Source organism: Macaca thibetana, chromosome X, assembly GCF_024542745.1.
Source record: "Macaca thibetana thibetana isolate TM-01 chromosome X, ASM2454274v1, whole genome shotgun sequence".
In the NCBI taxonomy this organism is placed as follows: domain Eukaryota; kingdom Metazoa; phylum Chordata; class Mammalia; order Primates; family Cercopithecidae; genus Macaca; species Macaca thibetana.
Window position 1 is genome coordinate 16,426,984 of NC_065598.1, and position 27,832 is coordinate 16,454,815.

Here is a 27,832-nt window from a genome sequence, read left to right on the forward strand (position 1 = left end):
CATTTTACCCATTTCTACTCAAAAAGTAGACCCCCCCCCACCACGCTTCTAAAAAAACACAAGTTTTATTTTAAAACTTTATTTCTGCAAAGCCAATCAAGAAGTGTTGGAAGGAAAAAGTGTAAAAGTTATTCTTGCATATTTGGGAACAGCAAGCACTTAGTTTGAGAAAATGAGGACTTAAAACAGTTGAATCAAAGGCAATACCCTGCTACTTGTATTTAAAATCAATGATGTTCTTTCTTAAGTAACATTCTTCTCTTCCCTAATAGCTACAATATGATACAGTACGCAACAGCTCACTTGAAAGTGCTAGAATCAGAGGATAAAGAAGCCATAAGCCAACCCACTTACATTTCCTACTATACAATGCCTTTTTGGCGCTTGACAAATCAAGCATTCATGTAGCATTACATTCAACAGAAACATCTCTCGTACTTTGGGTTTAAGATCCTTGTCCCTCCAGTTCGGATGTCGTGACATCTGACTCTTCATCGTTGTAAATATTTTCAGCCTGGAGATAACCAAATAAATTCATAGGTGTAAAAACTCCCTATGGTTTTCACAAGGTCATCTAAAAACTAAAAATTTAATCTATTTAAAACTTACTAGTTTCACTTTTACATTTCTTTCTAAAAGCTTCAATAAGGAAATGGCAGGCTAGCCAGTATTTTGAAAAATTCTTTGCCAGTGTGTAATTCCACATGTGTACTTAGCCACCCATCCATGCACTAATTTCAATCACTGTTCATAAGAGATGTTTTCCAAAAGCACTTCAAGCATCGTTTAGAGGAAGTGGTAGCCCAGATGTTATGGAAGTCTCAGTTAACACCTTAGAAATGTCAATTACTCAGTGCTCATCCTCAGAGAACTTGGTGTCATTTGAATGCCTTGACATCCCCTTCCCGTATCCCTCATATCTACCACACAGAACAGACACTGGAGACAGAGCAGCGATGCCAAGACTCCAGTGTATGAAGAGCGCAGCAACAATGAAAATCAGTGCAGATGCAGAGATTTCTCTTGACCTGACAGGTGCTACAAATAGCAAACAGTGGACGAAGCACCATATGGGACTAAAGATTGTATTGTTGAAATGGAAAAAGTTCTTTTAAACTGTTTCTGTAAATGTTTGGCATAATATGCACCTACACATTCGAAATAACTTCATTACATTATGTAACTAGTAAATCTCTACAAGATAGTTATTCAAGAAAAACATTTTAACTCACCATTTGCCATATCTGCATGATGTTATCCTCAGACACTGAGCAAATGACCCAAGGCTCATTGGGGTTCCAGCTAAAATCTGAAATCTTAGCAGTGTGTCCTCCATGAATAAACTGTTACAAGAACAAAAAAAACTTTGGTTTCATATACTCTCCTGTTAATCCTAATAAAGATTTTAAAAAGTCTTTAGAGCATCAGTATTTCAACTGGGGGTGGGTGCTGTCTGGTTTTGAAGAGAGGGTGGTACAGGCTCAGTAATCTATTTATACCTGTTTTGCAAATTTCCAAACCTCCAGAAAAGGTGACAGAATATAGTACAATGGATACCTGTATACCCTTTACCTAGATTCAACAAGTACTAATAGCATAACCGATGCTTTATCCACGTGCCTATACAATGAAATGGCTGAAGACTTCAGCCTGCATCCCTTAAGAATGAGGACATTTTCCTATATAATCAAAATGCCATTTCCATACTGATTATGATGAACATTAATCCAGCATCATTTGCTCATATACAGTTACGTGCAAATATCTAAGGTAATCAATCCATTATATGCCATGTAACATACTCTTCTATTATACAAGGGGCCTGAGGAGTCTTCTGGTTCTTCCCCTCTGCACTTAAGATAGGCATACTTCTTGCCCATCTTTCCAAGGTACACAAACAGCGCCAGGGTGAAAGAAAATGCCTGGCTCCAAAAGCATAGCTCCAGATAGTCCCTCATAAGTTATGCCTAAGGTGAGACAGCTTTGCTAAACAATTCTGAAGAAAGCAGTTGTTCCCTGAAAGAGAGAACCTCGTGGGAAGGCACTATGCCTTATTTATCTTAGAATTAAGACTTAAACAGTTCTTCACAAGGATAGTATTAAATACATTGCTTGGAATTGGGACATCACACTTTCTGACAAAGTCTGATTTGACTCTAGTTTGACAATGAGGTCCCTGCCTGCCGACAACTATGTCTTATGCAATGTATCTATTTTACCGAATAATCTTATCAGGTTAAAAATATGAGGTGGGGCTGCGTAAAACTCAACGCCTGTAATCCCAGCACTTTGGGAGGCCAAGGCAGGCAGATGGCTCAGGCTCAGGAGTTCAAGACCAGCCTGGGCAACATGACAAAACCCTGTCTACAAAAAATATGAAAATTAGCCGGGCGTGGTGGGGTGTGCCTGTAGTCCCAGCTACAAACTGGGAGGAGGAGGTTGAAACTGGGAGGTGGAGGTTGAGTGAGCTAAGACTGCGCCACTGCACTCCAGCCTGGGTGACAGAACCAGACCTTAACTTAAAAAAAAAAAAGAGGCCGGGCGCGGTGGCTCAAGCCTGTAATCCCAGCACTTTGGGAGGCCGAGGCGGGTAGATCACGAGGTCAGGAGATCGAGACCATCCTGGCTAATGTGGTGAAACCCCGTCTCTACTAAAAATACAAAAAACTAGCCGGGCGAGGTGGTGGGCGCCTGTAGTCCCAGCTACTCGGGAGGCTGAGGCAGGAGAATGGCGTAAACCCAGGAGGCGGAGCTTGCAGTGAGCTGAGATCCGGCCACTGCACTCCAGCCTGGGCGACAAAGCGAGACTCCGTCTCAAAAAAAAAAAAAAAAAAAAAAAAAAAAAAAAAAAGAGGTAAACAGCTTTTTAAAGTACTCTTAAGGGGTACACAAGTGAATATATTGGCTGGGTGCAGTGCCTCATGCCTGTAATCCCACCACTTTGGGAGGCTGAGGCAGGTGGATCATGAGGTCAAGAGACCGAGACCATCCTGGCCAACATGGTGAAACCCCATCTCTACTAAAAATACTAAAATTAGCTGGACACGGTGGTGTGCACCTGTAGTCTCAGCTACTCAGGAGGCTGAGGCAGGAGAATCGCTTGAACCCGGGAGTCGGAGGTTGCAGTGAGCTGAGATCGTGCCACTGCACTCCAGCCTGGGCGACAAAGCGAGTACTCTTAAGGGGTACACAAGTGAATATATTTTAAGATCACTGGGGCTTAGAATACATACAGGAGTTATCAAAGCATACTGGTGGAATAGTTCACTACTTTCTTTTTGGGACCGGGTCTCAGTCCCATTGCTCAGGCTGGAGTGCAGTGGTGTCATCATGGCTCACTGCAGCCTCAACTTCCCCGGGCTCAGGTTTCTCCTACCTCAGTCTCCCGAGTAGCTGGGACTACAGGCACACGCCACCACGCCTGGCTAATTTTAATTTATGTTTTTTTTTTTTTTTTGGTAGAGACAGGGTTTTGCCATGTTTCCCAGCCTGGTCTTGAACTTTTGGGCCCACGTGATCCACCTACCTTGGCCTCCCAAAGTGCTGGGATTCCAGGCAGGAGCCACCATGCTCAGGCCCAGTTTAATTCTCTCAAATGTCCCTTGATTTCAAGCTCTCTTGTGAAAAACAAAATCCTAGTGTATTTTCTCAAGCACCTTGGAATTGTTGCAGAGCCATAATATACAAAGTAATACGCTTTCCTTTCTCCCTAAAAAAATTGCTGGAGACCTTGAAAACACTGTACTATGTGAAAGAATCAGTCCCAAAAGACAAAAGTCACATTTACATGAAATATCTAGAATAGCCCAAACCTATAGTGCCAGAAAGTCTCGTAGTAGTTGCCAAGGGCTGGAGGAAGAAGCGAATTCAGAGGTGATAGCCACAGTTTCTTTTGGAGGGTATGAATAATGTTCTAGAATTGATTTGTGGTGATGGTTGTACAAGTCTATGAATATACTAAAAACCACTGCCTTCAAGAACAAAAAAAGGAGGAAAAAAATCCCCCAAAACCCAAGAACACCCCCTCCCCACTGAACTGTACACTTTAAAGAGGTGAACTGTGTAGTATGTAAATTATATCTCAGCAAAGCTGTCATCAAAACAAAAGGGATTGGGGCATTCTTACAAGGTGGGCTTAGTGAACATCTTCTGTGTGCAGGGCTTGCTCTCAAGGGCCTTCTTTACCTTTGAAAATGTGTGGACATTCAATATAATCCATAGGTTCAGACAAAAAAATAAATAAAACTCATGGACAAAGTACAAGTGTGCCAAAAATGAGTACTGGCATTAGAACTAAAATCATAAATGACAAGAGTGATGAGTGACTATCTGCCAAATGATAGGAGGAAACAAATGTTAGATTCAGAGCAAGGACAAGGAACCATTGCTAAATCCGGCAATGTTTCACAGAAAAATGACGAAGTGAGCACTGAAGGACTCAGACGGGAAGAATGAGGATGGGCAGATACCACCATATAAGCTTTCAAAGGGCCAAGGAGATGCATGTGCTTCAATTGGGCATGGGAGGGAGGTAGTGGGCTCTGCTAGCATCAAGATCGAGAAAGCCCTCCTTTTCTAGGCAGGAAACTTAAAAAGCATTTAAAATTTTTTCTATACCGTTAGGAAATGTTAAGTATTGCCAACTGAATAGCAGTTATACTCACTCCCCATCCCCAAACCATCACAAATACCAGAGTTGAAATCAGTGAGAAATCACTACACACTATTTTCCAGGACCTCAAACCATTCCCAGTGAAACATTCATAAAAACCTACTGGGCACCATTTACTATTTTTGATAAATGTCAAAGCCCAATCGCAATAACCTTCAGGACCTCCATTTTGAAACCATCTGCAAGAGCTAGAATTCAAAGTTCTGACTCATTCTCGAAATAAATGGATCAATGACAATCCAATCTGCATATGGCATTTCATCTTCTATAAGCCAATGCGTACCAGGAGTTCTGGAGGCCCATCTTCTGCATCTTCTGCTGATTGTTCTTCCCCAATTTTACTGTAAGAATAAAGAATATAATGCTTTCATCAGTGACATTCTTGTAGCACGAACATCTGCTAAACCAGTATCAGCCCAGAAAGTAATCTTAAAACACAAACACACTCACAAAAATAACTTATTTCTATACTACAATCAATTAGGTTTTTTTTCTTTTTCCTTAGAGACATGGCCTCTCTGTTTCCCAGGCTGCAGTGCAGTGGCTATTCATTCACAGGCACGATCACTGTGCACTAGAGCCTTGAACTCCTGGGCTCAAAAGCGATCCTCTCGCCTCGGCCTCACCACACCTGGCTACTGTTTATATTTCGTGTAAGGGTGGAATGTTTACTTTCTGGAAATTAAAAGTTAGAGTTGTTCATAATTAAAGCTGCAGAATGAGGAATTATTGTCAATAATAACTCAAAATCCCTTCATTATTTTAACTATTTATTGCCTTAGAACTAAAAGGTGAAATGTATAGTTAAAAAAATTACACATGAACTGACGTGTAATCCCTATACTTCACTCAAAGCCTTTTGCATCCCAGGAGTAAAATATAATTACATATCAGTACTATAGATCTGTCTAAAGATATGGCAATAAAACTTTACACAATGTGTAAGCCAAGGAAAGGTTTCTAAGGTTTTTCTCTTAAAAACTTCAATTTGTAGAATTTGCCAGTGCTCAACAGTGAAATCACTCTTTATATATCAGTATCAGCCCTATCCTTTTACCTAACCCAAAGACTTTACTAGTAACAACTGCTAAAAAACAAAACCCAGCCCTCCAAGTGAGACATTTTTTTCCTTCCCATAAAATTAACCAAACAATCTCAAACCTGTGGGATTGCTAGACAATTATATTTCTCTTCCACCTGTCAGTACAGCTGCTAACACTCACCCATTTTAATCCCAAATTTTATCTAATATTTTTAAATTTTTTGTAGAGACAGGGTCTATGTTGCCCAGGCTGGTTTCGAACTCCTGGGTTCAAGCGATCCTCCTGCTTCAGCCTCACAAAGTACCGGGATTATAGACATAAGCCGCTATGCCTGGCCCCCTATCTAATGTAATTTTAATATTAAAGAAGCTAAGAAATAATTGTAATAAGAAATTACACACAATGGTCACAAATTATTGGCACCTTCAGGGGCAATTCAGTTGCCAGGGCATCAGACTTCCAAACCTTACTGTACACTTCATACAACCTCTTTATAGTTTTGATTTAGGTTTTTTAATTTTACTACTAAAATTGTTTTTAAATCAAATACAATGCCCCGAACTGTCTGCTTTAAAGGTTTTCTACATCTTCACGTATTTATCACGGCAAGAGTTTGCTCCATCAGAACCCTGAATATTAGTTATTTTAAGTTTTATATACAAGCATTTTATTCTCCAGTGTCTCTTCTATATACTGAAGATTACTGCCTCTGTAATTAAGGTAGCCTTGGTTTTAATATACAGGTTGAGGATCCCAAATCCAAAATGTTACAAAATCCAAAACTTTAAGCACCACACGACACTCAGAATTTGGACTTTCACACCGAGTGCAATGGCTCATGCCTGTAATCCCAGCACTTTGGGAGGCCAAGGCGGGAGAATCACTTGGGGTCAGGAGTTTGAGACCAGGCTGGCCAATATGGCAAAGCCTTTTTTTTTTTTTTTTTTTTTAAAGTAAAAAATACAAAACCGGGCATGGTGGCTGTGGCAATGCCTGTAGACCCAGCTCCTCAGGAAGCTGAGGCACGAGAACCGCGTGAACCTGGGAGACAGAGGTTACAGTGAGCCAAGATTGTGCCACTGCACTCCAGCCTGCGTGATAGAGCAAGATTCAGTCTCAAAAAAAAAAAAAAAAAAAAAAAAAAAAAAAAAAAAAAAAAAGCAGAAGAAGAATAATTTGGACTTTCAGTTCAGATTTGAGATGCTCAACCAGTTAACTATAATGCAAATATTCCGAAATCCTAAAAATTCCAAAATCCCAAACACTTCTTATTCCAAGTATTTTGGATAAGGGATACTCAACCTGTACTAAATTGAGTCCACTTCAAAGCAATATATTTAATACAAGCAGAAAATAAGTTATTTTTTGGTAATTTAACGATTTAAAATTAAGATGACATCTTATGGAGAAGTATGTAACTGAGCAACTTTATTAAGTTGTAAAGGCTCAGATGAAAAAAGTAAAGGAGTCTAAAATTCTTAGAACAGCAAGCTGAAGTAAAGGAACTTTTAAAAATTGGGAGAAACTCGGCCAGGCGTGGTGGCTCAAGCCTGTAATCCCAGCACTTTGGGAGGCCGAGACGGGCGGATCACGAGGTCAGGAGATCGAGACCATCCTGGGTAACACAGTGAAACCCCGTCTCTACTAAAAATACAAAAACTTAGCCGGGCGAGGTGGCAGGCACCTGTAGTCCCAGCTACTCGGGAGGCTGAGGCAGGAGAATGGCGTGAACCCGGGAGGCGGAGCTTGCAGTGAGCTGAGATCCGGCCACTGCACTCCAGCCTGGGTGACAGAGCGAGACTCCGTCTCAAAAAAAAAAAAAAAAAAAAAAAAAATTGGGAGAAACTCTTTATACAATGAGGCCCCAGAGAACATAAGCTCTCTGACAGCTTGGGCTGTCCTTGTCCCCTTCACAAAGGTCTCCCCGGCAGTTACACAACCCACAGCGGGAGTGCACATCTGCAGAATGAATCACTGAAAGCAAAGTAAATGGTACAAAAACTCAGAATAAACAGTCCTGCCTACACGTACTATGAGATCCAGTGAGACATAAAATAGCTAACATCTTGATCTCTCAAGTGTTTTAAATACAGTCATTTGAATGCAAAAACAGACAGACACATACACCTTCATGCCTGAATATTAAGAGACAAAACTCACACCAGAGAAATTTATTTTATAGTTCATTTGCTGCTTCACTTCCATTTTACAAAACAAAGACTCTTTAGGAAGATACTTAAAAGTTTCTTTAACATTAGGTTTCTTGAAGGGGGATTACCAAATTGCTTTTCTAGTTATGAATTACTATGTAACTTGCCAGATGAGCATATTTATGCAGTATCTTGTCACGGGAATGTAAGTTACCTTAAATCCCACACATTCAGGCGGCGGTCAGTACCACTTGAAGCCAGAATAGTTTCATTATGTGGAGACCAGTGGACCTAGTAATAGATAATTTTGAAAATGTATTTAAAGAATCATCCGCTGCTAGGTTTGTGGCTGCTGTTTTAATCTTGTATTTTCCCATCTTGCGCTCTATGATCTTATCCTTGGCCTGATGTCCTCACTCTCTTGTCCCGGACTTTCAAGTGCTCTGAAAGGGCTCAGCTCCATCCTGTCCTCAGGAAGGCTGCACTCCCCAGCACTGAGGAATTCAGCCTGGGATTTCAATAAATTTATTCAACCCCATAACCATCCCACAAGCTTTTTAATTCTTCAATAAGGTGTACCTTACCCTATGAATATCTCCATGTAACCATGGACAAGGCATTTTTTTCAATAGTGGACCCACCAGTCTGGTATAGCTTAACTGACGAATCCCTGGATTTCATTTCTTGACATACAGACACCAGAAAACTGTCACATACCTGGAAAATTTCATCTTTATGAGATTCGAAGGTATGGAGTTTTAATTTTAAGTTACGCAGATCCCATAAAGCTACGGTCTAAAAAAAATAACAAGTGAAAATGATTTCTATGCTTTACCTAAGAATTTTCAAATATCTGATTAAAGCACAAGAGAACTGGGTTTTATAAACACCAAATAATGCAAAACCTTATCCGCAGAGCCGGTGGCTAGAATAAATTCGCTGTAGGGATTGAATGAGAGGCAGTTGACTTCGGCAGTGTGCGCATCCACCAAGTGGCTCGGCTTGGAGGTGGTATTGGACCTGGTGTCCCATCTAAAACACAAAGGTAAAGTCACACAGCACCCAGGGAGGACACACTCACATTTGGCCCCACGTCACTGTCACTACACTCCACAACTAGCTCCACTATGTGAGCCCCTTCATGAGGAAACCAACCACACAGCTGGTGATTCAGACCTTGACCACTAAATGATGGTTTTTTAAATTAGATTTTTAAATTAGATTTTAAATTAGATTCCTATTTTAATTACCAGCTACTTCAAGCATACACAAAATACAGACTATGTAGAGAATAATGTTAACAATCTGATACCTACAACTGGTTTTGACAAATGCCCAGTATTTTGTCACATTTGCCTCAGGTTATTTGTTTATAAGATCATAGGTGAATGAAGCCCTGTGGCCATACCTTGATGCAATCATTTTCCTCCCTGACCTCCAACTGGCATCACTCTGGATTCCAATCTTGATATTTACCACCACACCAAGTATGTTCCTTCACATGTCCATACCTATTTTTTTTTTTTTTTTCTAAATAATAAGCAATCCTCCCACTTCAGCCTCCTGAGTAGCCAGGACTACAGGTGCACACTATCATACCTAGCTAATTTTTTGTTTTTAAATTTTGTGTAGAGACGGAGTCTCACACTCCTGGTCTCAAGCAATCTTTCTGCCTCAGCTTCCCAAGGTGTTGGGATTACAAGGGTAAGCTACCTAAAGCCGTTTTTTTAAAGCCATAACTTAAAAAAAAATAATCAAACTACAGCTTGCAGCAATCACTGATGGTCATTCAGGTCACCCATTTAACAAGATCCCACTGAACTTTCCACCTTACATCATAAGTTTCTGATCATCAGCAACAGATCCAAACAATGACTCGTGCAGCAGGTGCCAGGCCACATCCTCTACAACAGCTGAGTGGCCAGTAAAGATCGCTTTAGCATCCACAATTTTGCCTTCTTTTGGTCCTGCGTTTATATCCCACAGACAGACAGTCTAAGAGAGAAGCAGAGAAAAAAAAAAGAACAAGGGCTGTAAGAGACTATTTTTCCCCCCCTCGAGACAGTGTCTCAGTCTGTCACCCAGGCTGGAGCACAGTAGTGCGATCTCGGCTCACTGCAGCCTCCGTCTTCCAGGCTCAAGCGATTCTCCTGCCTCAGCCTCCTGAGTAGCTGGGATAACAGGTACAAGCCACCAGGCCTGGCTCATTTTTTTTGTATTTTCAGTAGAGACAGGGGTCTCACCATGTTGGCCAGGCTGGTCTTGAAAACTCCTCACCTCAAGTGATCCACCTGCTGCCTTGGCCTCCCGAAGTGCTGGGACTACAGGTGTGAGACACTGTGCCCGGCCAAGAGATTGAATTTAAATGCTAACATCTTATTTAAAATAATTTCATTACAAACAAAACTATTCAACTATATAAAAGTTTGAGGTAAACACAAGAGAGAAAATATAAGCAAACAGAAGAGTATGTGGGTGCAGCCTCCATGTGAGGTGCAGAGGAAAAGGAAACTCCACTGTAATGAGGGGGAGGGGAGACTGAGTATGGTGGCAGGCAAGGACACTGACGCTGGAGTTTCTACCTACATACATTCAGACATTCAAGTACCCCAAATTCACTTAGACAACACAACAAATCACCAAGACCCCGGCGCTCAGCATCTACTGAACACAAATGCACATCCTAAAGTTTACACTGGGATGGGAAGACTGGGAATTAAAATTAAACTGTGCCTCTCACATAGCAAAAGCCTCATGGACAAGTCTTTCACTTCATGGCAGAAACCACCATAAACATCAGGAGATGTGACAGGTAAATGACACTGGGCCAGAAATCTCTACTAGTCTACTCTGAGAGGTCAAGGCCTGGGGCCCACAGACAGATCCCCAATGATATGCTCCTTGAAGCATCAGCAGAGTCCAAGGAGGGGCCATGGGGCCTTGCTTGGGCCTCAAAGGTCACAGCAGCCCACAAATAAGGAGGTCTCATGTGGGCCTTGACATCCTATCACAGAAAGAATTAAGAGAAAAGTCTTAAGTTTTTAATGAAAAAATATTGCAAGGTATAGGGCAACGATTCTCATTCAATGGTTAATAAGAAATAATCCCATGAAGGTATATTAGCACTATAGTTCCACTGACACTGGTATGGGCTTCATGTTTTGTTTTTTGTTTTTTAAAATTCAGAGCACGTGACCATGAAAAGGCTTCATCTCTTTTTATTAAATCACTTTCTTAGAAGAGTTTCTTTTCTATTTTTTTTTTTTGAGACGAAGTCTCGCTCTCTTACCCAGACTGGAATGCAATGGCACAATCTGGGCTCACTGCAACCTCCACCTCCCGGGTTCAAGCAATCCTCCTGCCTCAGCCTCCTGAGTAGATGGGATTACAGGTGTGTGCCACCATGCCAATATTTTTGTATTTTCAGTAGAGACGGAGTTTAACCATGTTGGCCAGGCTGGTCTTACACTCCTGACTTCGGGTGATCCACCCACCTCGGCCTCCCAAAGTGCTGGGATTCCAGGCATGAGCCACTGTGCCCAGCCACATGAAGGACTTTCTGTAACAAAGTTATTTCCCAGTAATGGCTATTTTCCCAGTAACAAAACTTTTTTTTACACAATACATATGCCCTCAAGTCTCTGTTGTTACTTACACATGAAGACACTCAATGTACGTAAACTGAAGAGAAAGGAACATGTGGCGCTGCTGCCATTCACACCGACTCAGAAGGACCTGGCAAGATTAGCATGATGCTTGGCATGGGGGGAGCCCCTGGTAAATGTCAGCTATTATTACTACTACCAAATTCCCAGCCTGGTCTCTTCAAAAGGTACTAGTAATTGGGTTAATGAGTACAGTCCACTTTCCCTACTTGGGAAACCATCTCATATACACTTTGAGGGAAGCATCCTTTCAGAAAGCCTGTAATCCCAGCTCTTTGGGAGGCCAAGGAGGGTGGATCACTTGAGCCCGAGAGTTCAAGACCAGTTTGGGCAATATGGCAAAACTCCATCTCTACAAAAAATACAAAAATTTGCTGGGGTGGTTGGTGGGCGCCTGTAGTACCAGCTACTTGAGAGGCTGAGGTAGATAGCCACTTGAGCTGGAGAGGTGGAGGTTGCAATGAGCCGAGACTGAGCCACTGCGCTTTAGCCTGGGCGACAGAGCAAGACCCTGTCTAAAAAAGTGAAAAGACAACCAACAGAATGGGAGAAAATTTTTGAAAATCAGAGGGACTTATACCTAGCATACATAAGAAACTCTTATAACTTGACAATAAAAAGACAAAATTAAAATATGGGCAAATAATTTGAATACCTATTTCTCCAAAGGAGATATGCAAATGGCAAGTACAAGAAAAGATGCTCATCATTAGTTGTCAGGGAAATGCAAATTAAAACCACAATGAGCCAGGTGTAGTGACTCATGCCTGTAATCCCAGCACTTTGGGAGGCCAAGGCAGGAGTATTGCTTGAGCCCAGGAGTTCAAGACCAGCATGGCCAACATGGTGGAACCCTGTCTCTTACTGAAAGTACAAAAATTAGCTGGGCTTCATGGCGCATGCCTGTAATCTCAGCTACTTGGGAGGCTAAGGCAGAAGAATTGCTTGGACCTGGGAGGTGGAGGTTGCAGTGAGCTGAGATCGTGCCACTATACTCCAGCCCGGGTGACAGAGACAGACTCCATCTCAAAACAAAAACAAAAACAAAAACAAACAAAAAAACCCCAGGAGATACCACTTTACACACACTAGGATAGCTATAATAAAAAAGACAAGCATTGGTGAGGATGTAGAGAAACTGGAACATTTGTACATTGCTTGTGGAAATGTAAAATGGACAGCCACTTTGGAAAATAGTTTGGTAGTTCTTCAAAAAATTAAACAGAGATACCATATGATCCAGTAATTCCACTCCTAGGTATATATCCAAGAGAAATGAAAACATACATCCACATAAAAACTTGTAAACAAATGTTCATAACATAATTCAAAGTAGCCCAAAAGTAGAAAGAACTCAAATGGTTCATTGACTGACAAATAAGTGAACTGTGGTATATCCATACAGTGGAATATTGTTCATCCATAAAAAGGAATGGAATGTAAGTAATGTTACTTGAGAACATTATGCTAAGTGAAAGAAGCCAAACAGAAAAGGCTACATATATGATTTCATTTATATGAAATATCAAGAACAGATAACTCTATAGAGACAGAAAATAAACTAGTGCTTACCAGGAGCTGGGGGAAGGCAGCGAATGAGTGGGGAGTCACTGCTTAATGGGTATGGAATTTCTCTTTCAGAGAGCGAAAACATTCTAGAATTAGTGGTGACAGTTGTGCACTTTTGTGAATATACTAAAACCCACTGAATTGTACACTTAAAAAATACTTTATATTAATCAGGTCCCACAAACATTCTAGAGTTTCCATTATAAGGGCCTGGAGGATCATCTTTTAAATAATGGGAGGCCTTTTGCCTATGCTCCCTCCATCCTAAGGCTACTTCAAAAGAGCTTTGTGGAATCCGAAGACTCATACAGGACAGTATGAAAACCATGTCTCTAAGTCCTGGGGGAATGTTACCACAATAATCAGCAGTATTATCTTAGAAAACCTTTCATCTATATAGCACTCCTTCAGTACAGCTGTGACACATCAGCTCTCACTATATGAACAAATTACAAAGACTACGTTTCTCACATGGTCATCAGATGCACTTAGGAGATGTCCACTCAAATTCGAATTCCAGGAGAGACCATAGCCTTCCTTCTGGTGACCTCTTAACCTGAGATCAGGATTACATTCTCCACTTGGGTCTAAGAAAAGATGAAAAAACATTAAGTTGTTCTCTGTTTATCAGAACTGGTGAGAATAAATTCTCACTCCTTCATTGAGTGAGCCATTACAGCAATTGCACATGAACAAGATCTGGTCTGACCCATAACCACTTTAAAAAGCTGTTCTCTTTGCTTCGTTCTTAATACCCAATGCAAGTTGAGCCTCATGACCATTAAACGATTGGTTTCTTTGGAAAACCTAATATTATCCCCAACACAAAAATACTAAAAACTATAGCTATCCTACAAATTTGGGCAGTGGTAAACCTATCCCCCCAACTCCCCAATTTTTTAGAAATATTTCTTTTTTTTTTTTTTTTTTGAGACGGAGTCTCGCTCTGCCGCCCAGGCTGGAGTGCAGTGGCCGGATCTCAGCTCACTGCAAGCTCCGCCTCCCGGGTTCACGCCATTCTCTTGCCTCAGCCTCCGGAGTAGCTGGGACTACAGGCGCCCGCCACCTCGCCCGGCTAGTTTTTTGTATTTTTTAGTAGAGACGGGGTTTCACCATGTTAGCCAGGATGGTCTCGATCTCCTGACCTCGTGATCTGCCCATCTCGGCCTCCCAAAGTGCTGGGATTACAGGCTTGAGCCACCACGCCCGGCCTTTTTAGAAATATTTCTAACACAGCAGGTCTGGTTGCTCAGTCCTTGCATGCCTCTAGGGTAGCCTGCAACCATAAATGACCCTTAGCCAACCCCTGGGAATGTGACCCTCAGAAAGTTCTTCACGTCACTGACTGGTAAAGTTGTGTAAGCCCAGAGCAGTGGGGTATGCCATAGGAACCTGTCAAGACTTGTAGGATTGTTTAGCAAGATTCACAATGTATTTGGCTTCACTATTGGGGTTCTCAATTTTGTTACCATGGCTGGTCATAGAACAGGATGTGCCCATGCCAACAGACCTCCACAAAAATCCCAGATTCTGAAACTCAAATGGGCTGCCCTGGGTAGAGACATTTGGCACATGTTCCTATGGTTTGCTGCTAGAGACAAAGTATGTCCCACGTGACCCTGGATGGGAAGGACTCAGACACCTGTAGCTAACCTCTCTGGACTTCCCCTGATGTATATCTTTTTCTTCCTACTTTTGCTCTGGATCCTTTGCTGTAATAAACTTTAGCTGTTAGTATAAGCTGCTTTTAGGCAGTTCTGGCAAATCCCTGAACTTGAGGATGGTTATGGGACCCCCCCAAAGCAATTTTTAAACCTTTAAATATTACAAAGTATGCTACTTTGACTTAAAAACATTACCAGTTTGAATCAAGAAAACTGCTCAAGTAATGACCTGACTTTATTATTACGTACCTGGTTTAGCAGGGTGTTTTGTATAGTCAAAAACCAACACATCAGAAGATGGTGTTTTTGTAGCAATGATGTGAGGATTCTGCGGCATGTAACGAGCACGGTTTACTTCTCCTTCATGATTGATTTTAATTTCACATTCAATTTTTCCTGTTACAGAACCAAAGCCACCAAATTCTAATGTGAGGAGAAAGAAACACACACACACTCAGGATTAAAATTCACAAATTACTTAGTTCAATCAACCCAACAGATTTTGACCTGGCAGAATACAACACAAATTGACAAGCCAAAGACAGAGACATGCATAGAGAAAATCCAAAAATGTGGGTTCATTTGCCACATCAATTTATTCTTTTTTTTTTTTTTTTTTTTTTTGAGACGGAGTCTCGCTGTGTCTCCCAGGCTGGAGTGCAGTGGCGTGATCTCGGCTCACTGCAAGCTCCGCCTCCCGGGTTCACGCCATTCTCCCGCCTCAGCCTCCCAAGTAGCTGAGACTACAGGCGCCCGCCACCACGCCCGGCTAGTTTTTTGTATTTTTAGTAGAGACGGGGTTTCACCATGTTAGCCAGGATAGTCTCGATCTCCTGACCTCGTGATCCACCCGCCTCAGCCTCCCAAAGTGCTGGGATTACAGGCTTGAGCCACCGCGCCCGGCCCAATTTATTCTTAAAGCCCATTTGCACTGGAAAACATTGGTAGCTGCCTTATGCAACTTAATTCAGTTCCACCTTGGATCTAAAACAACTGTCCTCTTTCAGTTATGAAGATGATACAGTTATTCACTGAAATTTCAAATAACCATATAATAAGCAGACCAACAGCTTTTTAGTTCAAATACAACTCATTGGAAGTGCTGCACTGATTTAGCATCTTATTTTAGGATTCATCAAAACAGGAAAAGTTTTAACCCTCAGGAGTATGAACACCCTTTGAGTCTAAAGTCAGAAGCATCCTCAAATCAGTGTGAAACCCATGCTAACCCCTACCTGTCCCTAAACACACATACGTTGGCCCTGCTAGCATCCTTGGTTTAACTGCTAGTGCAATGCCAAGGTTAACCTCTCCGCCCATCTGGTGTGTGAATAAGACTGTAGTATTAAATAATCATGAAAAAGGCCTTGTAAAGTAACAAAGCCATATAAAAAGCACAGTAACTTCCAAGAAGTAGCAACATATTAGCAGAAAGAATACAAATAGAGAATATCTAAGCAAATACAGCAAACAAGAACATTCTTTTTTGTGCTCATAGATAAAAAACTTGAATTAGTTGCTGAGGCTTAAAAAGATAGGAGAGTTCACACTACAATTGTGTTATTCTTCCTGACCTATATTGCCTTTTCTTTGCACATTCCATTTTAGCTCACCCTATGTCTCAGGTCAGGGACAACTAGCACAAATGCCTACTGGAGCCAGGCTGATAAGTAGTAAAACAGACTGGGGCCTGGAGCAACCACCAAAAGGAGAAAACCATTTCTCAGTTCCAGGCAGCTCCTTCTATGTGGAATGCTTAATGAACATTGGCTTCCATGTCTTAATATTAGTATCTAGCTGTTCTCTCTGAAGCAAACATAGCTTACTATTGCAGTGCGGCTGAAAAAACCGTATCTCAAATCCACGATTACTTCAAAGCTCCTTTACCCACTACTCTCACGTGACAACATGCAAAAGGACCCTTTTTCCTCGTAGCACCTTCTGTTCCATGGTGTCAATGGAAGAAGTGTGCCTCAGCATGCTAAGACCCCTCCTGATCCAATAGTCTCCTGCCTCCTGAGACTGCTCCAAACCTGCTTCACTTTGACCTTCAACATCCCATTGCATGGACTCCAGTGGCTCTAACCCTTCTGCTACAAAGATACTCAAATTTCCTGATTCCTTTAGCTAAAACAACCTGAAGAGCTCTCCAAAAAAAAAGGGGGGGAGGGGCGCTTCCAAGTAGGATTTACTTTGAACACAAGAGTTTTGTTTTCTCAAACTTAAAATTTTGAAGTCACTGTCTTAATGATCACATCCATTAAAAAATATAACTGAATATTGGCCAGGCGCAGTGGCTCACACCTGTAATTCCAGCACTTTGGGAGGCTGAGGCGGGCGGATCACAAGGTCAGGAGATCAAGACCATCCTGGCTAACAATGTGAAACCTTGTCCCTAACTAAAAATACAAAAAATTAGCTGGCTGTGGTGGCGGGCGCCTGTAGTCCCAGCTACTCGGGAAATCACTTGAACCCAGGAAGCAGAGGTTGCAGTGAGCCGAGATCGCACCACTGCACTCCAGCCTGGGTGAAAGAGTAAGACTTTGTCTCAAAAAAAAAAAAAAAAAAAAAAAAAAAAATATACACACACACACACACACACATATAAACGTAAACTGAATATTAACAAAGGTATTAAATTATTTCAGCTACTTTTTAGAATACATTGGATGTGTAACTTTAAGATTTTAATAGTATATTAATATCGTTATGCAGAGACTGTTAAACTGCAAGCCCAGTAAATACATACTTCAGGGCTAAAAGCCATTTAAAAATTTCTGATTACAATATATTCAGGCCGGGAGTGGTGGCTCATGCCTGTAATTCCAGCACTTTGGGAAGTTTAGGCAGGCGAATCACTTGAGGCCAGGAGTTTGAGACCAGCCTGGCCAACATGACAAAACTCAGTCTCTACTAAAAATACAAAAATTAGCTGGACGTGTTGGTGGGCGCCTGTAATCCTGGCTACTCTCGAGGCTGAGGCATGAGAATCACTTGAACCCCAGAGGTGGAGGTTGTAGTGAGCCGAGATCGCACCACTGCACTTCAGCCTGGGCGACAGAGCGAGACCCTGCCTCATAACAAACAAAAACAAAACACAAAAAACTCCCAATATTTAAAGAAATAATGCATACAGTTGTCGGGGAATGAACGATAAATTGTGGGAGGGGTAAACTGGGTGAATCACTTTGGAGAACAGTTTTCTATGAAGTTGACAATGAATACACCATACAACCCAGCAGTTTCACTACACTAGAGAATGTAATATTTTTGAGACAGGATCTTGCTCTGTTGTTCAGGGTGGAGTGCAGTGGTGTGATCCTAGCTCACTACAGCTTCGAACTCCTGGGCTCAAGAGATCCTCAGCCTCCCAAGTAGCTAGGACTATAGGCATGCGCCACCACACATGGCTAGTTTTTAATCTATTTTTTGATAGAGACAATGTCTCACTGTGTGCCCTGAGTGGTCTTAAACTCCTGGGCTCAAGCGTTCCTCCTGCCTTGGCCTCCCAAAGTGTTGGGACTATGGGTGTGAGCCACTGTGCCTGGCCAGTATTTTATTTTCAATAAGAAAAAAACCCCTAAGGCACGTATTAGAAAATGCTAACGGCATTAAGCTATTTGGGACTGTGAAGAGAGAGTTAATACAGCAGTCTGGGTGCTTAGCCCTGGAGTCTCTGAGGAACACTGGGACCCCATTACTGACCCTTGGCAAGCTCCTGGGAACATGCACCTCAGAATGTTCCTTCTGTCACTGATGAACTGATGATTTTGTGGTGTGCACCTGGAGCAATGGACCGCGTTGTACCAGTTTGTCAGGTTTACTTTGCAGATATCAAGATTGATGATACATACCTTCTTTTATTACTGGGTCCTCAGTTTGTATTACTGGGGTCCTCAAGTTTCAGTCACCGTGGCTGGTTGTCAGCAGGATGTGCCTATGTAACTAGTCCCCCAAGAAAACCTCAGACCCCAAGACCCAAACAGGCTTCCCTGAGCAGAGATATTTCACACATGTCCCTGCAGTTTGCTGCCAGAGAGAAAGCACATCCTGTGTGGCCTTGGACAAGACTTGTGCCAGATCTCCCTGAGCTTGCCGATGTACATCTTTTCCCTGCTGCTTTTGTTTTGTGTTCTTTACTGTAACAAACTTTAGCCACAAGTATAATTTGCTCTTGGGAGTCCTAGCGAAATCACCAAACTTGGGGTGGTCATGGGAATACCAAAAACAGGAGAGTATGTGTTTGACTAAATTAAAAAAAGAAAAAAAAAAGCCAAGAGATTCCTAAATTAACCCTACCACTACTGCCACTCTCCTCAAACAAAAAAATACCCACTGCACACACCAACACATATTACTTCTACCAAAGAGGAATATCTTAATTACACATAGCAGTTATGCACTTAATTTATCTTAGATACCTTCCTATACCAGTGTGTACAGATTTTTCTAATTAAAAAAAATTTTTTTTTGAAATTTTGGTAGAAACGAGGTCTGTGTTTTTCTTACTGGACTTGAACTCCTGAGCTCAAGCAATCCTCCCACCTCGGCCTCCCCAAGTGCTGGGATTATAGGTATGAGCCATGGCACCTGGCCTTTCTTTCTTCTTAATTGCTGAGTAGTATTTCAAACATACCATGTGCTTAACCAACTTTCTATGAACCAACATCTGGGTTACAAGGTTGATCCTAATTTTTCAATTATGCAATTATGGCTAAAATCCTTGCGCACATGTAGGTGAGTAGTTCTGTAGGATAAAGTCCTAGAAGTTAAATTACTGGGCCAACAGCTAATAGTATAGTTTTAATAGCATATGCTTTGAAAGAGACATTTTCCCTTTGACATCAATATTGGAATATATGATATACCTACCACCCTTGTCACTGTCACAATGGGAAGCATCAAACTGTGCATCATCATTGGGAATATGTACTCGAGCAACCACCAGATGATTCTGTTCATCAGACGTATGAGTCCCCAGCACTAGCCAATGAAGGGCATAATCTTTTCCTTCCGGTCTGTTTAAGAAAGAAAATAAGTCACACTGATCTGACAAGAAATCTCCAGTTGCTAACAAATTCAGTCTAGTTCCCTCAAAATACATTCAAATTTCTTTAGCAAATATATACTTAGCATCAACTGTGTATCTTCTCCCCCTCTGGTTACCAACTTTACAATCCCCACATATGCAAATATAAGAAAATATTCTAGTTACAATATGCAGAGGGCTTGCTTCTTTCTCAAAGACCCATCCTCCTGTGCCTCAATTATCAATGAGAACACTACCTTTTATAGAGCAGCACTCTGGGGAAGGCAGGCCCAACTCAGTATAACACAGACAAACATCTACACAGGAATCCACCAACAATCCCCACACTCATAAATCACAACTTCCCACCTAAAGAAATCTTCTTCCCACCTAAAAATATCTTACACACTAGATGTTTCCTATTTCCCAATAAGAAATTCTACAAGATAGTATGGACAGAAAGTACTGAATCAAAAAAACAGCTTAAATCCTGGATCAAACTAAAATGCAATTGCTTAAAACACAACCTCCTTGGGGCCTCAGTTTCTTCACTGAATAAAACAGGCTATAAGTGCAAATGGCATGATGTGAACTCCTTGATGTTTATGATACCTAAGTTTATGAAACGAACATTCTCAATTTTACTGAGCCATCTTTGTTACCTTGTTCTGTGGAAACTCACCTTGAGGCTGAAGAACTTGCCCAAACCTCTTGGCACCTTGGTCCAAGCAGTGATTTTTTGCATCAGTATCTATCAAAAAGGCTTCCCCATTTGTATTATCTAGAACACAATTTTCAACTGTGCTCCATGGTCCCACTTCAATGAAGAGGACTGAGAAGTAGGGCTCTAGGCCCCAACACAAGACAAGTTAGGCCATTTATCTGTTTCTAAATTTCAGCTGCACAAAGGACTCAATGTTTTTTTTGTTTTTTGTTTTTTTTTTTCCTAAAAAGATTGAAGGTTACTTCTAGGCAAGTAATTTAGTAATAACTTAAGAAAATACAAGGCCGGGCACGGTGGCTCACGCCTGTAATCCAGCACTTTGGGAGGCTGAAGCGGGCGGATCACGAGGTCAGGAGACTGAAACCATCCTGGCTAACACAATGAAACCCCGTCTCTACTAAAATACAAAAAATTAGCCAGGTGTGGTGGTGGGCACCTGTAGTCCCAGCGACTTGGGAGGCTGAGGTGGGAGAATGGAGTGAACCTGCGAGGCGGAGCTTGCAGTGAGCCGAGATCGTTCCACTGCACTCCAGCCTAGGCGACAGAGCGAGACTCCATCTCAAAAGGAAAAAAAAAAAAAGAAAACACAAGATGCAATTTTACCAAGATTTGGCTTACAGTAAAAAAGTGCGTGCACACAGACACACGCGCGCGCGCACACACACACACACACCCCCTCCCCCAAGAAGAGAGTAAGGCAGCCATGACTACGCAATAGCAACGTGTTTGAAAAAAAGACACCTGGGCACGGTGGCTCATGCTTGTAATCCCAGCACCTTGGGAGGCCAAGGCAGGCGGATCACCTGAGGTTGGGAGTTTGAGACAAGCCTGGCTAACATGGAGAAATCCCGTCTCTACTAAAAATACAAAATTAGCCGGGCATGGTGGCACATGCCTGTAATCCCAGCTACTCAGGAGGCTGAGGCAGGAGGATCACTTTAACCTGGGAGGCGGAGCTTGCAGTGAGCCAAGATCACACCATTGCACTCCAGCCTGAGCAACAAGAGTGAAACTCAGTCTCAAAAAAAAAAAAAAAAAAAAAGACGACGAAGACGACATGGGTCTTGATTGATACATGCACAGTGGGCCAAGAATATGATATGGCTACCAAAAAAGTAATTAATTCCATCTTAGGTGGTCTTTATACGCGTGTAGGGGGCAATGCACATGAGCCCATGTGCCCCCGCCCCCACTTTTTTTTTTTTTTTTTAAGAGACAAGGTCTCCCTATGTTGCCCAGGCTGGTCTCCAACTCTTGGGCTCAAATTGATCCTCCTGCATCAACCTCTTCAGTAGCTGGGACTACAGATGTGTGCCACCACATCTGGCTTGCCCACTTATTTTTAACCAGTAAAACCAACATACTTTATGAGGACTTGGACAGAAATCAAACCTTTACAGGGAATAGTGGCTTAAAATGAAAGGGTAAGCCAGGTACAGTGCTGTGCACCCACAGTACCAGCTACTAGGGAGGACTGCTTAAGCCTAGGAGTTCATGTCCAGTCTGGGCAACATAGCAAGATCCTGTCTAAAAAAAAACAAAACAAAACAAAACAAAAACCAGTCTGGGCAACATAGCAAGACCCTGTCAAAAAAAAAAAAAAAAAAAGAAAGAAAGAGGAAATATTTGGCCACATGCGGTGGCTCATGCCTCTAATCCCAGCACTTAGAGAGGCCAAGGCAGGCGGATCACTTGAGCCCAGGAGTTCGAGACCAGCCTGGGCAACATGGCAAAATCCCATCTCCACCAAAAAAAAAAAAAAAAAAAAGTAAATATTTAAAAAGAGAAATAAGAATGCTTGAGAGAAAGAAGGCACCACAAAGCAATGCCGGGACTGACATCAAAGGAAAAAAGTGACTTGTTTTTTGTGGAGTTAAGCAAGAAAACTGAGACTCACAGGTAAAAAATTACAGGTAGACAGGTCAGTTTATCGTAGGCCCTTTCTAATGAACACTGTCCCAAGATGGACTGGAGGAGCTTAAAAATCCCTCTGGACTCAAATTTAATTATTCCAGTTTTCCCCAACTTGATCATCATATGAGGACTTTTCTTTCTACTAGAAATCCTTTCACCTCCATCACTAAAACACAGCCTGTTTTCCTAAACTAATCAATATGACACTACTTTCCTCCAATACTGGATGTATTTAAAGGCTGCAGAACCACTAATGGTTAAGAGAGCCTATTCATTTTCAGTGCAGAATCTTCTGACCCCAGTAACTACCACTAGGAAATTTAGCCAAGCATCACATAAATATGGCCTATTACAAGATTATTCTCAGCAGTATTGTTTATAGCAGCAAAAAGACTGAAAATAACTAAACATCCATCAGTAACGAACTGGTATCATATATTACACAGTGTATCTATAAACAAAATTCTATGGCACCCTTGAAAAGAACAAGCATATCCAAGCATGCTGACAGGAAAATCTCCAATATGTACTCTTACTGACAAACTCAAGAACTTGCTACCATAAAAAATGAAGATACAGGTATGCACTTCTACACGCTGGCAAGGATGGGTTAGGAAATTGAAAACAATGACTGGGGAAAGGAAGTAGGACAGTAAGGGATGTGGAAAGGGGACTTATTCTTCACTCTACATCCTTTTGTACTTCCTGAATTTGAAAAACTACAAAGCTTTTTAGGTAGACAATAACTTAGTCTCAATATATTTAAAACATTATTCAACAAGAGATATGAAATAACTACCTAATAAAAAAAAAAACAATTTCTTAGACATATCTAAATAAAACCTTTTAAAAGTCAAATCAACAATTGTAATCCCAGCATTCTGGGAGGCTGAGGTGGGTAGATCATGAGGTCAGGAGTTTGAGACCAGCCTGACCAACATGGTGAAACGCTGTCTTTACTAGAAATACAAAAATTAGCTGGGTGTGGTGGTGCACACCTGTAATCCCACCTGCTCAGGAGGTTGAGGCAGGAGAAACGCTTGAACCTGGGAGGTGGAGGGCGCAGTGAGCCAAGATGGTGCCACTGCACTCCGGCCTGGGAGACAGAGTCTTGCTCTGTCTCCAAAAAAAAAAAAAAAAAAAAAAAAAAAAAAAAAAAAAGCAAGCCAAATCAATTATTTGGACAATTACCTAACTCAACTGAAGGACAATAGCTCAGAAAGTCCAAGTAATCGTTATGAAGCATGTTGTAAGTCGGCAGAAGAAAGGCTTATGAGGTGGAGCAGGGTCTTGTTCCTCAGAGTCAGACACTGAGGAACAGTCAACATTTTTACTGTTCTGTATGGTGATAAAACACAGTCCCTTTATACCCCTAACTGAACCCTGCAAAGCACCACACAGCAATCCTCAACATCCAAGAATGCAGGCTGCTTGGCATTTTCTTACATTCTCTAAGGCACTGCACGTCCCACAACTCAATCCCACAACAGCTTTGTATACAAAGAACACCATGATACATATTAAATAATTTAATTAAAGCATTTTCTGTTACATTCCTAAGTATTACATATTATAGGTAACATTTAAAAAAAAAAAAACTTCAGCAAGTAGCTTCCATTGAAATCCAAATGAAGAAACACAGAGCTATTTCAATCCTGACAAATTATTTCTGAACAGGAAGGGGTGGGAGAATCAGCATCAGTCACCACTTACTGTGTACTTATGCTGCACCAGGCACTTTAACATGCATGATCTCATTTAATTCCCTCAAATGTAGGTAGTCAGTACGACCAACATCTCCATTTACAGCCCAGACAACACGGCCCCAGTTCACAAAGCTAAGAAGAAGCAGGGGCATGATTCTAACCCAGGTCTCTAAGTTTAAAGTCCCTGCTGTTTTCCATTATGTTACAGTGGGTCAAAAAGATCCCCAAAAAGGTAAATTTAGTTAATACATTTTAAATCTGCTTAACAGACCAAAGAGGCAAATGCACACAATGCTCAAACCAGAACTTGAATACCCCTGGGCATACGATGCTTAATCTAGTTTTCAATCTGTTCAAAGGTGACTGTAAACTTCAATGCTTCCAAGTGTCCATCACTTAGTTCTTCTCTACTCTTCCCACATCTGTACATTTACATTTAGATTTTTGGGAAGCCCAGTGGAAATTCCTATCTGTATGGAAATCAATGTTTGCATATGGAGAACCTAGCCATTGTAAGAGCAGTTTTATATACAATTAGATTATTATTGTAATTATTATTTTTATGAGATAAGAGTCTTGCTCTCGCTCAGGCCGGAGTGCAGTAGTGCGGTCTTGGCTCACTGCAACCTCCGCCTCCCAGGTTCAAGCAATTCTTCTGCCTCAGCCTCCCTGTAGCTGAGACTACAGGCACACGCTGCCACGCCCGGCTAATTTTTTTTTTTTTGTATTTTAGTAGAGACAGGGTTTCACCGTGTTGCCTGGGCTGGTTTCGAACTCCTGAGCTCAGGCAATCCACCTGCCTCGGCCTCCCAAAGTGCTAGGATTACAGGCGTGAGCCACCGCGCCCAGCCAAAATTAGCTTATTATTTTTATAACTTGTTGCAAAATCCTCTTTTTAGGTTAGAGTTTCATTTAATCCTCTTTAAATTATATGCCCACAACACTCAAATTTAAGATGCTTTTTTGTTGTTTCTTTGGAAGACAGGGTCTCACTCTGTTGGCTAAGCTGGAATGCAGTGGCGCAATCATGGCTCACTGCAGCCTTGAACTCCTGAGCTCAAGCTAACCTTCCAAAGCGCTAGGATTACAGGAGTATAAGCCACTGTGCCTGGCCCCATATTTAATACACTTTAAAAGTACATGGTCAAGTTCCTACTAGAAAAGGTTCAAGTGAATGAGAAAGGCAGACTAACGCAGGGACCAGCTGTGTGATCTTGGGATGGCACTTAAACGCTCACTCCCAGTTCCCCTATCAGTAAAACAAGGATAATGAAAATTACCTACAGCATAGTACTACTGTGAGGATTACAACAAGACGTAGATTCTTCAGCTGTGCCAGGCCCTGTTGAGTGCTCAATAAATGCCAGCAATTATTACCAGAGAAACCGTAGATCTAACAGAAAAGAATACTCTTAATGAAGACTAACGGCAATCTCAAAGTGTATTCCATAAGCCGATAACATCTTTTCTTTGGTCAATTGTTGACAAGGTCTTTTTGCCTTTACCAATTAAAATGTATTTATCTTGGGTGACTGTTACGTGTGTTCACTTTGCAAAAATTTATGAAGCCATACAACACTTATGATGTGTGAACTTTTCTGTAAATATTCTCTTTTTCAATAAAGTTTTAAAGAAACGCATTAGTTTGGGCCCAGAGAGATGCTGCTCTACATTCGAGCCCAGGAACTGTCAAATACATTCCGTGTTTCCTCCAAATACCATTAATCTCACAACGGATTCTTTCTCCCCTTTTACCACCACACTATACGCCAGAAATCATCCCATAAATCACGTTAAGTTTTGAAAATAAAAACCACCTGCCACCCCATGCAAGGGCTGATTACATACTTATGTTCTAGGTATAAAACGCCAAAACTAGGAAATTCAGAACGACAGTTAAATTTAAGCAAAAAAAAAAAAAAAAAAAAAAAAAGTTGCCAGAAACCCTTACTTAGTCACTTCAGGAAGCCACTGAACGGTAAGACTGGGCCACTGAAGAGCATGGGTCATAACCAGGTCATACAGAAACGGTGTATTCTTCTTCCAGATTTTATATTCTTCATTGATGACACGCTCCTCCACAGTATCTTCAAACACTGAAATTTGGAGAAAGCCCACACGATTAAGTGGCTGAGATGGATCGAAGTCAGAAATTGGAGGTCACCTCAAGATGGCCACACCTCATGTACTCTTTCCTTTTACCTCTAATTTGGACACGGACAACTAACTGCTCTTCCAGAAGGTGAAGAAAATACTACCAACCACGAAGCCTCTTTTTTTCCGTTGAGATCAATACCCTCTGCGTATACCATGTTGGGTAGTCAATTACACGGACATGGAAATTGTTTACCCTGTTACAGCTGTTCGCACCTGTTCTAAGATGACGACCTGTACGTACAGGGGCTGCGCGACCCACTCGGGAAGACAACTGCACGTGTACCAGAATCCCACAGGCCTGGTCCCTCCAATCCCCATCAGGGGAGGCCCCAGCTCCCACGACACCCGCCTCGGCAGCCATAGGCCTGAGGGCTCCAGCAACCCCCGGACAAGGGCCGCGACCCCGAGGCGGTCAACGCGCGCGCGTAGAAGGAGCCGCGGCGCTCGCTTCCCGGCGGCGGCGGCCGCCTCCGCCCCGGGGCCGAGGGCGCCGGAGGGAGCGCAGCCGCTGGAGGAGGGAAGAGAAGACGGGGGCCCAGCCCTCGGCCCCGCGCCCGGCTCCGGAAGTGCTCGGAGCCCTCGGCACGGCGGTCCCGTCCCGCGCAGGCCCCTCGAGGCGCGCGCCCAGCCTCGCGCCCGGCCCCGCCCCCTGCTCCGCACGCCAATTCGCGCCTTTCGCCGGCGCGTGCCGCGGCCTCGCGCGCCCGCCGCCCCCCGCGGCCCCGGCGCGCGCCGCCCCGCAGGGCCTCTTACTCTCTTTACTCGCCATCTTGCGTCGGGTCGTTCGCCCCTCGCCGCCGCCTCGGACTCCCCTCGTTAGCCAAGAGCAGCCCGACCACTGGCGCTCCTGCCTTTCCCAAACGCGTCACACACTCCCCGCGGTCGAAAGCCCGGGCCCAGTCTTGCTGCCTGGGTGCTCCCCAGACGCCGCGTCCTTGTTTCCTGCCTCCTCCCCGCTCGCGGGTACCGAGGTCTGAGGCGCTCTTCTCTCTCTCTCCAAACTTGGAACGAGACTTTTCAACCCGCGCCTCCCAGCCCGCCCAGGCAGCTAAGCGCAGGCGCATCCGCCCTGGGAAAAGTGAGAGGAGGCGGAGAGGCGGGTCTGGGAGCCAACGGCTCCAGCGCCGCGACCAATGACGCGCGGCGGGCGGGTTTCACGCGGCGTTCGGAGGCGGGCTTCTGGGGGTGGGCGGAGCGTGCCGCGGCAGGAAGTTGGCGATGCGCAGGCGCGAGGGCTCGCCCGGTGCTCCCAGGGCCGGCCGCGGGGGCGGATGGGGGCCGCGGGGGCGGGGCGGATGAGGGCCCGAGGGGGCGGGGCGGATGGGGGCGCGCGAGGGTGGGGTGGATGGAGGCGCGGCTGGCCGGCTGAGCGGGGGCCGCGAGCCCCGGGGCGGCTAGCCTTGGGGCCCGCGGGGCGTGGTTGCTTGTAGCGGCAGCGGTGGTGGGGGTGAGAGGGGGGCAGGGAGGCTGCTGCCGCTTAGCCAAGCAAAATCTCAGAGCAAGAGGGGAAAATGGTTCCTGTTCTCGAGAGATTACTGT

The 27,832-nt window shown here is 43.1% G+C and overlaps 1 protein-coding gene across 2 annotated transcripts; it reads right to left on the minus strand.

Annotated features, from left to right (window-relative positions):
- Positions 1-63: 63 nt before the first annotated feature.
- Positions 64-27,458, minus strand: RBBP7 (RB binding protein 7, chromatin remodeling factor). 2 transcript variants are annotated; one of them, XM_050777653.1, is made up of 12 exons: positions 27,047-27,458; positions 26,088-26,232; positions 19,636-19,781; positions 15,013-15,186; positions 13,571-13,686; positions 9,700-9,860; positions 8,771-8,897; positions 8,583-8,660; positions 8,080-8,156; positions 4,956-5,013; positions 1,233-1,343; positions 64-514 (listed from the first exon to the last, which is right to left on the minus strand). In XM_050777653.1, the coding sequence occupies exons 1-12, from the start codon at positions 27,060-27,062 to the stop codon at positions 446-448; spliced, it is 1,278 nt and encodes a 425-aa protein (XP_050633610.1). In that variant the 5' UTR covers positions 27,063-27,458; the 3' UTR covers positions 64-445. The 2 variants fall into 2 exon arrangements, with proteins under 2 accessions (XP_050633610.1, XP_050633609.1); XM_050777652.1 differs by lacking the exon at positions 27,047-27,458 and adding an exon at positions 26,507-26,872.
- Positions 27,459-27,832: the final 374 nt, after the last annotated feature.

Excerpts from the sequence above, each read along its gene's own strand:
- RBBP7 (XM_050777652.1), bottom strand. The coding sequence starts at position 26,654 with ATGGCTGCCGAGGCGGGTGTCGTGGGAGCTGGGGCCTCCCCTGATGGG. Across the intron at positions 26,233-26,506 it reads AGGTCGTCATCTTAGAACAG|TGTTTGAAGATACTGTGGAG; the intron begins GTGCGAACAGCT and ends TCCAAATTTCAG. Across the intron at positions 19,782-26,087 it reads TGGCTTCCTGAAGTGACTAA|ACCGGAAGGAAAAGATTATG; the intron begins GTAAGGGTTTCT and ends TTTCTTAAACAG.